Source organism: Telmatherina bonti (genome assembly GCF_933228915.1).
Source record: "Telmatherina bonti genome assembly, chromosome: 6".
Classification (NCBI taxonomy): Eukaryota; Metazoa; Chordata; class Actinopteri; order Atheriniformes; family Telmatherinidae; genus Telmatherina; species Telmatherina bonti.
This window is the reverse complement of record NC_136624.1, coordinates 9090289-9104079: the sequence shown is the minus strand read 5'-3', so window position 1 is coordinate 9104079 and position 13791 is coordinate 9090289. Positions and strand designations below refer to the sequence as shown.

Sequence of the window (13791 nt, the reverse complement as noted above, 5' to 3'; positions counted from 1 at the left end):
CCTTTAGTTTGCATCAACATGAGGAAGTTAATCTCCACGGTTACAGTTTAGTTCAGCTCATCAGCAGCCTGGTTAGCTTCAACTCTCTGCGCTGGCGCTCGGCTTCGTGCTCCGGGGCCCCCGGTTTGTCTTCTTATTCTACACATTTTCTGCTTGACTGTTTGAAGTTATTGATGACCTTTCTGTTTTCCACATCAGTAAACGCGTTCATGCATCAGCGGGCCGGGCTCTGCTGCTCAGATCTAATCTGCAGCGTTCAGCTAGCAGTTAGCGCTGCATCGGAAGTGATGACTTGATCTGCCCTGTTTGCGTCCCGCCGATTATGGATTCAAACTTGGACGCAGTAAATTGCTGTGACTTTTTATTTCTTTTCATTTGCAGATGCAGATATGAGTAGAATTGTTGGGAAAGGCCACCGTTAATGCATGCAATCTGTTTTTTTTTCTTCACCTGCTGGGAGAATAAAAGCCACCAAAGGTTTGACATAACGGCGGATTTAGGTTGTGTGACGGCGTTCGCTTCCCAGCTGCGGGCCGCTCCTCTGCCTTGCAGTTGGCGTTTCAGGAACATTGATCGTACTAATTGAGTTTAAACCTGCAGATATGACTTTGGAGTGAAAAACAATCGCTCACATTACCAGCGTGTAATTTCTCTCCCTCCTCGTAAATTCCTCTGACATTAATGTTCAAAGTCTTGGAAGCGTCCAGACGGTATCTGTTATAAATTACAGCAGTGTGTTTGGGGAGGATGTAACTCATAAATATGAATCTGATCCAACCACCCCCCCTTCTCTCCACAATGGCCTCACAGAGCCCATCCTCTTGACCTGATAAGTGAGTCAGTGTCTGCTCAGGTGTGTGTGTGTTTGCGTGTTGCGCATGCGTGTAGCAGAAGTGGCCGGTGTTTGTGCACGTCCCGGCTAAAATGGCCCCTCGCCCTCGGAGGGAGCGAGTTCCTGAAGCCGTACAACATCATTTAAGCTGTCCGAGGGAGGCCAGCGGGACGGTGACAAGACAAATTTGTGTGTAATGTGAAAGCAAAGAATGTGGCGAGCCATGAAGTGCTCGCAGAGCAGCAGCACATCGGGGACGGCAGCGGGTAACACGGCTGACCTGTCAGTGATTGATACGTCCAGTGGAGGGCCGCTGGTAATAGTCCCTGCAGCATCTAGACAGGACATATTTCAGGCCGAAGGGGTGCACATCAGCAGGCCGGTGATTACGGCAACATAAACAGGGGTGCAGGAAAGGTCCCCGTCTGATGGAACAATAAACTAATAGCAGTGTCAGTGTCCCCCCCATGGCACCGGCACCGTGTGTGAGAAGTAACAGCACGGTTTAAAGAGCCCCGAGCACCGGGGGCCATTTTTTATTTGGGGGATGATGGCCTGCAACTGATGTCATTATGAACCTTAAATCAACTTTCTGCTTGCTTGAACATGGTCACCTGGGTACACGGGGACAAGGACAGGAAAAGGTTGAAGAGCTCGGCCTGTCTCGCTGCCAGAGCTACCTGCAGAGGTAAAATTGAGTTGGGAGGCCGGTGATCAATCAAGTGTCCCAACAACATACATTTTTTAAAGTGCTTGTCCGTATTTCCCAGCCGTAATGAGTTGTGTTGAAAAATGGAAAGCGGAAAGATAAACCAATCTGGCATTTAAAGGATGGACCCCAGAAAAGAGACTTCCAGATCAATGTCATTATGAGTCGCTCGGTAATCAGATGGAGACGAACTCCATGCGTCTTGTCCAAAAGTCTGGATAAGAGACCCGGTGAGACGTGCGCGTAATGCTGTTTTACTGTCATTTATGAGGAATCATGAGTCGCAGCCGTTGTTAGAGGCGTCTCTGAGAGGGAAGGTGCGAACAAAGAGCTATAAAACTGCAGAGTAGATCCAGAGAGGGACTCGTCCCCCCCTCGTCAGACCAGTCCATCCGCCGCCGTTTCATCTGAGTAAACAGCGGGGCTGGGGTCACCTGGACTGCTGGGTAATTGAGCCAGTGTGGGCTGCCCTGTCAAGCACACCGGCTAAAAATACATGGCCCACTGTCACCGGGCACCAAGTGGGGGAAAATGATTGTTCCCGCTGTCGGAGTGCAGGACACAAACATCAGCACTGACCTTCCCCTTCTAAACCTTCTGCAGAAAAAAAAGACAAACTTTTCCAACGAAATCCTCTTCAACCAGCAAAACGCCGGGGTTTCCTGTGATAATGCAGCTGAAAGCCACAAGCAGCGGGTTAGCGTGCTACAACTCAGGCGTAGACGTGCACTTGCATTAGCGCACATCAAGGCAGGAATCAGGGCGAATGCAGGCGGACAGACCGGAGCAAGGCTGGTGAAATATTCCGGAGAGGAAAGACGCTCCTTGGAACGTGGAAAGGTTATTGATTTGTCCTGCAATCATTTCCTGCTCTTTGATATGCAAACGATCTGGTGTGAATTTCCAGCAATCCTATCAGACTCATTTCACACTTCTTAGCCTCGGCGTCTCTCTGGAGTCCTCCGCCTCATTAGGCCAATGTTCTCCATTACCAGCATAATTAAAATCCTTAGCAGCTTATCAAATTAAAAATATTTTGCTGATCATATTGATATCTTCACCTCCCAGTTATTTTCCACAACAGGAGTAGATGAAGACGAAGCGTTCTGCAGACAATCTGCTGCTTAAAGGAGCACTTGTGCTATCTGTAAAGCTGCTGATGAGGAACAGGGAGGTGGTGGTGATGTGTGGGGGGGAGCATGTGCAACTCATCTCTCCTTTGCCTTTTGCTCGTTTTGAGAATGGATTAATTTAATTGTGATGCCAAATGAACGGTCTTTCTTATTGGCTCTGTGGTTAAACTCAACCAAGAGCAGCAGATGTGGTTTATTAGTGCAGATTTAAATGAACAAAACAGACGGACGGACTCTCAATCCGCGTTTTAGATCCGTACAGGTAGCGTAGCGTTCTGCCATCTCAGGTACCGCACCAATAAATACAATGCAAGTGCTACAATTCGATTATTAAATGATTATCAGGACTTTCATGGATCTTTTTTCCCCATAAAGAGTTTTTTTCCTCACTCTGTGGCTCCTTTCTACATTACTTTACATTTATTTATTTACTCTTTATACTTTATACTCTACTTTGGATCCATTAATTCAAGTTACCAAATAAATTTATCTAAACTCCTTTTTATTAAATAAATATCAAAGATAGTTTTCTTAATGTCTTTTAATGAATGTTCAGGAAACATGCGTTAGGAATAACCTTCTGTAACCTGGGATGGGATCACATGGTTGTAGTATTATTACTTTAGGAAGAATCTGGATATACGATACAGTATATTGCAGCTATATATTGTGGTTCTATCAGCAAGACTGTATGTTGTGATTTTTCTTTATCTGTATTTAATGATAAGAAAACTTTTACAGCGTAGTAAAAAACAGTCAAAGCTGCTTTGTGCTTGAAATCAATTTACTGAACAAGAACAGAGGATCAACATTTCAGTACATTATAAATAAAAACACTTCATGTACAAGGTGAATAAATTTTTTAAAAAAAACATCTGCCTCAGTAAAGATCTCAAATAGTTATCTAAAATATATAAATTTTACTGCTTTTACTGTTATCCTTTTAAGATTTATATAAATAACTATTAAAGTTAGTAATTGAAGTAAGCATTGACTTTAAAAACGTGAAGTTTTAGTGCAACATAAAAATGAACCTCCACTGTTAATGTTTGCATATCCAGTAAATTATCCATTAAAAACATGAATCGATACAGCGCTCACATAAAATATCGCAATATAAATATATTATTTTCGTACACCCTTAATCACTATTATACTTTGTTTAGACTGGAAACAACTTGCCTGATCTCATGTCTGTAAAAAACTAAATGTTTCCAAACGCTAGCCTTCAAGCCCGATGAGTAAATCGCACACTCGGTAACCGTAGCTGCACGGCTAGCTGCTAGCTTCCCGCTTCAGTCCCAAACCGCCCCTACACACCACCCTATCGCTACCGAGCGTCGCTGCACAGCTGGGGGGTGCATAAAAATGGGACGCCATCTTCCGTCCAACGGAAAAGGAAAGCACTCGTTGCCGTGGCAACACATAGACACCATTAATGTGAGAAACTACGTTGTTATAAATGATTCCACAAATCTTTCCAGTAAAATTTCCAGTTAAACAAACGACTGAATGTGGATCATCAGCATTTACTGGTTTTATCTTCCCAAATCTTCTGTGGTTTTTATGACAGTGTGACAAACATGCAGGATGGTTCAGATTTTACGGCTCTTCGCTCTACGTGACTGGTGTGACTGGTTTGGATTGAGCCCCAGTTTTCCAGTCCGTCTCCCTAAAGTGTCCGTGTTCCACGCACAACTTTTCTGCTCCTGTCTCACTTTCCAGCTGCGTTTCTGTTATTTATTTATTCTGAAAAATAATCACGATAAATCGTGAAGCGGTTCATCGCTATGGTAACAAAACCTACGTGTAGGCCTGTCGCAATAAGTCAATGAATTGTACGATGAGAAAAAATGCACGCAATAAGTTGGCTGGATGCAGTAATTTTCATTTCTTTCTTTTCTCTCTCGAGTGTCGAATTTGTTTTATGACAATATAAACTAAAAACGGCAATAAAACAAGCTTCCATCTGCACTTAAAACACAATCATCATTGTCAGTTTTCCCAGCTGGGAAAAAAAAAGACCTTAAACAGGCTAGCTCCATCTTCCCGACAGTCTACGATCACTGGGGTGTTTAATGGACAGATTAAATACAAACAGGACGGTGCAACATGGTGTGGACTCAGACAGCGTGGTTGGTAAAGCGACGCTGTCCTGTAATGTTGTTAAAAAGGCGACAAATGTTGCAAACATTTCACAGCCAGTTTGAATCACCTGGATGAACATACATGTTACAAATAGCATTTCCACAACTTTACAATGACGTGAAAAATGACACACTGAAGGTGATCAGACATTCCACCTCTGGTCAAGTCTAAACATGTCCGCTTATATGAGCTTAACCATAGACTATGTAACTGCTGGCTGGACCCTGACCTCTATGTGTTTAGAGACCATATGTTCCAGATGACCACGTTGCTAAAACCCCAGGAGAAATCCTGATCTGTTTTATCAGACTGGGGACTGGAAGAGCATAAACTAGTCTGCACATCGAGATAAATGTTCTTTAGAAATTAAAATACGTTGATCTTTATAAGGGTGTACTTGCATTATTGTGGCATTATTGTTATTTTAGTTGAAAAAGATCTCAAAATGACAACAATAATCGCTTCACGCAATATTACCGTCTATCGCAATAATTTCTGAGACAATTAATCGCATGGCGCCATTTGTTACCGTGACAGGCGTGTAGTTTCCCCCCCATCAGTGGAAACAGACCTGAATGAAACTCAGATGAACTGGGGTACATGAACGCAACATCCTCCCTCCTCTGAGATCTGTCACTCACAGGCAGAGAAACATCATCCGTCTCCAGCAGACAGAAAGAAAAGAAAACATATCTTCTGTCTGCAAGGGATTTCTTCTTGCAGCTTGACTCCTTAAATGAGGTTTAAGTCGTCTGTGTCAATTGGAGGCGGCGCGGGGCTTTAAGTATTTTGCACATTAATGCGCTTTTGAGAATCTTACCCCGGGGTCCTGTTTCTCTCGGAGACAAGCCGCATGTTTTCTAGTGTTGCTATTGTAAAGTTTTTTTTTGCGTGTGTTCTCTGTTGTCGGGAGAAAATGATGGTGATTATTCTGATTTCATGCCTTGTCTGGATGTTAATTATTTACTCTGGGCATGAAATGTGCGTGAATGCCAGGGATCCGTGTACACAAACACGCCTCAGATCACAGGAAAAATGGGTGGGAGAGAAGTAGGCATGAGGGGTTTGGGGGGGGGTCTCTGTGTATTACCCTGTAGTGGAGCATTTTCTAATTAATACTCGGCTTTGTTTACAGACGCTTTGATTTAATTAGGTGATGAAGAGGAGAGTTGGATTAGCCCTTAATTGATTTAATTATCCAATTTGTTTGTCTCAGGCATGATTCCAGCGGAGCTGCAACAACTGTGGAAAGAGGTGACGAATGTGAAGGAGGAGCACAACAGTAGCAGCAACAACGGCCACTGGGGCCTGGACCTGTCCTCCCCGGCCCCGCCAAAGAACCCGGTCCTCAACCAGCACGCCTCTACCAACGGCCAGTACATGAGCCACAAGAGAGAAGCGTGAGTTTGTTTTTATCTCATGACCAGAGCCTGTTGATGTGCTTGTTCAGCAACTCTTTTACTCTCCAAACAGACTTTAACTAATAAAATATTATTAAAATGAAAGTTAGAAATTTATAAACGTAGAAAACAGAAAACTAGCATTTCTGTGAGCATTTAGCAGGTAAAATCTACTGAAATAAGGTTAAAAAAACAAAACAGAAACAGCCACAGAAAATCTAATAAAATCACTTTGGCCAAAATAAAGTTGCTTTAAATAAAACTTCAGAAGGTTTTCTCCAGAATTTTCATTTTCTTTCATTGAGATGTGTGTTAGCTGAAGCTAATGCTGCAGCTTGTCTTCCTCAGACCACATGACATCTATCATGCACAATACAAACAGAACCATGCTGGTGATTAAAACTTCAGTATTGCCAAATCACATCAACAATCGTTAATTAATACTAAAATAATAAGATTTATATGTAAAACTGGTTTTACTGGATGAACTACATTAACTGGTAAAGTTGTATACTATACAGATCTATGCTGCATCAGTTCTGGACGAGCTGGTGAAGTGAAGCCATGAAGCCCTCTAACATGACGACTGTGCAGATAGCCTGGCTGTTTGTTATGAATTATATCCCATAATTATGAAGTTTGGTTCCATCATTGTTAATTTCAGCCTCGCAGACTTTTAAAGGTCGCAGAGCCTGATTCCTGATGGTTCACGAGCGCTGAGCAACATCTATTGATTCACTAACCTTCGCTAACATTTTAATGTAGCATGCTAGCTAATGAGGGTGTAAGATGATGCTAATATATTGCGAAATATTGCGATATTTTATCTAACGATACATTAATATTCAAAGGCACTGTATTTATTTAATAATTTTTGGATCATATATTTATTTTATTATTTTATTATTTTTTTAGGACCGGTTTGCTGTAGATGCAAAATATTACAATGCGCTTTTTTTTTTTTTTTTTTGTACCCAAACTGGCTTAAATGTCAGCGTTTACTTGAATAATCTTATAAGTAGTTTAAGTTTTATTTATATATATATGTACATTTTCAAAAGAGAAAAAGTAGTAAAGCATTCTTTTAATAAGTGCTTTGCAATAAAAATTTCTGTATTTTATGCAGCTATTGAGATCTTTACTGATGAGGCAGATTTTAATAATTTATTCATCGTAGACATAAAGTGTTCACATTTATTCTGTATTGAAATGTAGATCATCTGTTCTTATTCAGAAAGTTGATGTGAAGCATGAAGCAGCTTTGACTATTTTTCTACACGACACTATTTTTCTACTAGTTTTCGTAACGTTAAATTCTGATAAAGAAAATTTGTGATATATCGTCTTGCTTTTGAAATCACAATATATCGCATTATATTTTATTGTGTTTTTATAGACATATCGTTTTGCCAGATTCTTCACAATACACACCCTTTACTAGCTAATGTAGCTAGCCAAGCACTGCCTCTCACTTCGCTACAACCGCTCCACGCCTCTGATTTGTGCACGTTGGGGGGAGGGGACAAATGGCAGTTTAGTTTGATTGACATGTCACCATCCAGTTTAGAACAGATGGTTAAAATGATTGATTAGTGTTTTTTTTAAAGTCCTGTCCGTTCCACAGGTGACTTTTTTCCTCATTTTTTTGTGTTAAACTTTCCGTTAATTGGCTGCAGTCGGTGAGTGAAACAGATTTAAAACGTAGTCAAATGTAGTAAAAAATGCTCCTGGAAAACATGTCCTACCTCTCACCTGATTTAAACGTCATTAAAAGGTGTTGGCTTCTCTGTTTTTTGATAACTAGCTGCTTTAGAAGTAATTATGCTAGTTAGGTTTAGCTACCATCATTAGCTAACATGCTAGCATGCTAACAACCAGTCCTGGACGTGTTTGATGTTTTCTCTGCTTGCACATGCCGTATGTAGGAGTTTGGGGGATAATTATTACGTTAAACATCTTTATTTTCAGGCTGGTTTTTATTCTGCCGAACCGTCGCGGCATAAAAACCTGGTCATGAACGAGGTCTGTTGTAGTTTGACAGACTGAACTCAAACCATGTTTCATAAACAGCTTCATATTTGCTTTTTTCTTCCCAACCGGACAACTTTTCTGAACTTTTCAGCTGGAAACATCCAGCCCTGCATCTCCGTTTAAATTCTGGCTGGCATTGTTAAAGACGTCCCTGTGGAAAAGGAGAGATTAGCATTAATTTAAAGTTGGTAAGTATTCATGAGGCTTGATGCACCTGGTGAGTCCACCTGGGGGGATTGCAGTGACGTAGATAAATGAACAAGCAGCCGAAACAGCATCAACACGCGATTAATGAGGGTTTAACGGAGACGCGGGAGAAAATTCACATGAAATAAAAAGTTTTTAATAAAAATAAAATTATGATTTTATCACACGTAGAATCAACTCTTCAGTTCGGGAATGAAAACCAGAACAGAAAGAAACAAACTGCTCGGATCATGTTTTAATAACATGGATGATCATCTGTGAAAGGTGTGTGTGTGTGTGTGTTTAAGGGAGGAATTAATCTGGCATCTTACACGCTTGCTTGTTTTCCTGCACAAAGCCTGATCTTTGAACCGCGGCTGAGGAGCCTCCAGGCGTCATGAGCTCACTGCAGAACATCTGACTCGTGTTTCAGGGATGAAAAGCTACGTGTCGGTATGAAAGCGACGCTGTGAAAACACACTTAGCTTGGTAAAGCAGCGGGCCTCTGAATGCTGGGGAGGGACCCGAGGGCTTGCAGAGATGATCTGCGGCAGCCTGTCATCCAGCGTCTTAGTGAGTTTCTGCTGTTTGTTGGAAACAAGGTGAGAAGAGCCCGATCTGAAACGTGGACGAAGAGCCCGCTGCCTCGCGCGGAGATAAGAGAAGACGTCAGCAGCGGTTTAACAGCAGCTTAAGTGAAGATGTTCCTGCGGTATCTCAGATCTGTCAGAACAGCCAGCAGGTGAATCTCACCCGCCTCCGTCTCTTCCTGGAAGTGGATTCCCCTCCCAGACTCTGAAACGTGCGATCACTGCGACACGATTCAAAGCAAACACAAAACAGCCCCATCAAACGCTGAATGATGCTAATTTTGATTCACACAAGCAATAATCCTTTCTTGTGTTAATTCTGGAGCGAGTCAACTACCAAGAGCTTTATTCTTCTCTCCTCTGATGATGCAGACTCCATTCCAATCAGTCTATGGGAAGAAAAATGAAATATTATTAAGCATGATTATTCTAAGCAAGGCTCTGTGTTATAATCCAGGGATTTGAATAATCAGGTTGGAGATAATGGGCTGGGCCGGCCCGGGCGTAAATAGAGAGCATCCACTCATCCTCCCAGCGCTGAACTTAATGAACTTTTAATTGATGCGGTTTTGCGAGTCCTTTTGTCATGCAACAGAAACAAGCCTCTCTGCTGATGGGCCTGTTTTCCCGACCGGCCTCAGATTGCTTTACAGCGGGTCCTGAGTAGCGTGTAGTTAGTTTCATGTGTCATATAAAATCTGCCCAGGCACAACGACGCCTGCAACTAAAACCTTAAGTGCATCCACAGGAATCACTCACCGGCTCTCACTTCCGTCTTAAGGAAGGAGGAGAAATTCAATCACCGCCACGGCGAGGATGATGCAGGCACTCCGGCCGAGGCGGGCTGGGACTCGTTACGTCCCCGATCGGACCAGAACCTGAGTCACTCAATCTGTCAGAGCGCCACGTAAAGCACTGCAAACACCCCCCCCCCAGTGAGCCGGCTCGTCTTCATTCAGAGATTTGCTTATTTAAATCAAACGCTGCTGATCTGTATCTGACATGAATTCCCCCGACGGTGCTGCATCAGCTTCGTAAAGACGGGGAGCGTCCTCGCTAAGCACTTGGCCCACTTTACATCCCAACAACCATCAGTAACCACAGCTCAGGGACTGCAGCGCAGCAGTCTGCTCGGAGATAAATAATCAGATCTGCAGCAGCAACCCCCCCTCATTGTTCATTATTTTACAGAGAAAAAAAGCTAATTAAATCATTTTGGGGTGAAGATGCAGGACTGGTCTGGACATGTTGGACGTCTGTCCACGTTAACGCGGCACCTGTCCTCTGCGTCTTCGGGCTGCTGACAGCAGCAAGTTCCTGACAGATTGAAGGCAAAGACCGTTTTATTTGGACAAAATGCTTCAAAGTGCTTCACGTGGAACATTAAAGCCTGGAAACCAGTAAAACGCAGCGTCTTCTGAAACAGGAGAGAATCCCGGGAAGATCAGACTAATTCTGTCATTTAGGCCTGTTTATCCATGCTGCGTTTAAAAGCCACCGTCGGCCCCCCGCGACACTTGGTGCTCGCCCATTCCCACCTCTCTCCACATTTCAGTATCCTGTTAACACAGAATTAAGCAACAAGCCTTCCTGCAAAGAGCAGTGTAGCTTTCTGCACATTTCCTCTGTAAAAATGCAGTTTAATCGCTCGCCGCCTTCTATTTATTAGCTGTATCACAACAGATGTCTTAATGTGGATGCATAATTCATAATTGAATAAAAAAAAATCAGGTTTTTGGAAGAGGGAGGGGGGTAAAAAAAAGCTGCTAACTGCATTCATGAATGCTTGGCGGCTTCTTAATTGCAACGCAACAATCAGGTGTTCCGAACGGCGTGAACCCTTAAAGCAGGACAGGAAACCTGCGACGACGTTTGAAGCTTCCACTGCAGCTTCACCAACGTGGGTTTTAATCTGAGCCTAAACTGCAGCTTCACCAACGTGGGTTTTAATCTGAGCCTAAACTGCAGCTTCATCAACGTTTGTTTTAATCTGAGCCTAAACTGCAGCTTCACCAACGTTTGTTTTAATCTGAGCCTAAACTGCAGCTTCACCAACGTGGGTTTTAATATGAGCCTAAACTACAGCTTCACCAACGTTTGTTTTAATCTGAGCCTAAACTGCAGCTTCACCAACGTTTGTTTTAAACTGAGCCTAAACTGCAGTTTCACCAACGTTTGTTTTAATCTGAGCCTAAACTGCAGCTTCACCAACGTGGGTTTTAATCTGAGCCTAAACTGCAGCTTCACCAACGTTTGTTTTAATCTGAGCCTAAACTGCAGCTTCACCAACGTGGGTTTTAATCTGAGCCTAAACTGCAGCTTCACCAACGTGGGTTTTAATCTGAGCCTAAACTGCAGCTTCACCAACGTGGGTTTTAATCTGAGCCTAAACTGCAGCTTCACCAACGTGGGTTTTAATCTGAGCCTAAACTGCAGCTTCACCAACGTGGGTTTTAATCTGAGCCTAAACTGCAGCTTCACCAACGTGGGTTTTAATCTGAGCCTAAACTGCAGCTTCACCAACGTTTGTTTTAATCTGAGCCTAAACTGAAGCTTCACCAATGTTTGTTTTAATCTGAGCCTAAACTGCAGCTTCACCAACGTGGGTTTTAATCTGAGCCTAAACTGCATCTTAACCAACGTTGGTTTTAATCTGAGCCTAAACTGCAGCTTCACCAACGTGGGTTTTAATCTGAGCCTAAACTGCAGCTTCACCAACGTTGGTTTTAATCTGAGCCTAAACTGCAGCTTCACCAACGTTTGTTTTAATCTGAGCCTAAACTGCAGCTTCACCAACGTTTGTTTTAATCTGAGCCTAAACTGCAGCTACACCAACGTTGGTTTTAATCTGAGCCTAAACTGCAGCTTCACCAACGTGGGTTTTAATCTGAGCCTAAACTGCAGCTTCACCAACGTGGGTTTTAATCTGAGCCTAAACTGCAGCTTCACCGTTTGTTTTAATCTGAGCCTAAACTGCAGCTTCACCAACGTTTATTTTAATCTGAGCCTAAACTGCAGCTTCACCAACGTGGGTTTTAATCTGAGCCTAAACTGCAGCTTCACCAACGTGGGTTTTAATCTGAGCCTAAACTGCAGCTTCACCAACGTTTGTTTTAATCTGAGCCTAAACTGCAGCTACACCAACGTTGGTTTTAATCTGAGCCTAAACTGCAGCTTCACCAACGTGGGTTTTAATCTGAGCCTAAACTGCAGCTTCACCAACGTGGGTTTTAATCTGAGCCTAAACTGCAGCTTCACCAACGTGGGTTTTAATCTGAGCGTCCACTCGTCCGATCCCGGAACAAACCTCATACCTTGCTTTGGCAGCGAGCAACTGAACTGCATTCCTTGTTGCATCCGTGTGGAAGTGTGAGATTTAAGGGGTTGGAGTTATTCTCACGTGGCCACCCAACAGTTTGTTGTGCAGTGAATCTCCTCATCTGTCCCGCTGTCGCTCGTTGGAGGAGAAGCAGCAGCATTGTGCTCACAAGCCGCCACAAGCACAGGTGGTGGCAATATAGGCCAGTCCCCCAGGCTCTTGTATGTGGAAGTTGTGTGTCTTGTACGGAGCTGGTGTCCATATGGCGGCCTGTCTCGCTGCCTTCGCAGACGCCGCCTCCACACGGGCCGCTCGCCTCTCAGCTTTGATTGTGGTTAGCGGTGGTTCCACGCCTCTCGCCATATGGAAGACGTTGTAAAGTTTGTTTTTCGGGGATATTTAGACGGATTGTGCCGAGCCATCCGCTCCCCGTAGATGCCTTCTTGTCAGCCCCCGGTGACGTGATTTGGTCAGGAGATAAATTGGTACCAGGCGGGATGTTTACAGTGTGGTGTGAAAGCAGAGCTTCCTCCAGGTGGGCTGAAGCAGCGGTGGACTCGGGGAGCCCCCTAGCCGTCCTGATCAAAGTGAATTGCAGCATGGCTCAGTGATACTTAATAATTACATATTGATTTGGTTGTGCTTTCGCAACGAGAGTTCCTCTGTTTGGGGAGCAGAGGAGTGATGATCAGACGGGTTCTGCCGAGCTCGGGGTCCACAGATCCAGCAGGAGTCAATATTTCCATGTGAAACATGACGGGGTGTGTGTGTGGGGGGGCTGCAGATTAGCAACACAAACCGTCACCCTGCAGTTTCTGTGATCTGCGATCGGTTTGTGCTGATAACTTCCTGTCTGAATGTTCCTTCCAGGTCGACGTTGGAGGAGCCCTCCGCCCACAGCCACCCGCTCTACGGCCACGGCGTCTGCAAGTGGCCCGGATGTGAGGCGGTTTTTGACGACTTCCAGTCATTCCTCAAGTGAGTAAAAGTTGGATGTTTGTGCAGCAGCGTGTCGTCTTCCAGGTGACCCTGATGTGGCCGATGCGCTGCAGGTGCAGCTGCTTGTTATTCCTCCTAAAGGAGGGACCGTGCCGGGCTCTCCTTCTGGGAGCTGCATGGGCCTCTAATGCCTGAGATAAGTGCAGTTCCCATGGTGACGGGGGCCGTTTTTCCCAAACAAACAACGGTGGGATGTTTATCCGCGGCAGCTCACGCTCGGGGAGCCCTGCATGTTTGCCCTTGTCTCTGGACAGACGCTCTGCTGTCCTCCTGTTCAGCTCCGCATCCTTCTGTTTGTCTTCGCACGTCCGCCTCCGGCTTTACGCCGCTCAGCATCGCCGGCATCAGCGTTCAGACCGCGGCCGTCTGGCCCGACGGAGGCTGAGGTTTGGACTCGTGGTGTGCTAATCAGCCCTGTGTGCGGGGCTCCAGCGTGTAGCAGCG

At 44.3% G+C, this 13791-nt stretch overlaps 1 protein-coding gene across 1 annotated transcript in view; it reads left to right on the top strand.

Annotated features, from left to right (window-relative positions):
• The window catches only part of foxp1b (forkhead box P1b), a 169166-nt gene that overhangs the window by 140564 nt on the left and 14811 nt on the right, over window positions 1–13791 (top strand). Inside the window, 2 exon segments of the mRNA XM_079241660.1 lie at window positions 6039–6222; window positions 13219–13326. Coding sequence (XP_079097786.1) covers window positions 6039–6222; window positions 13219–13326 — 292 coding nt within the window.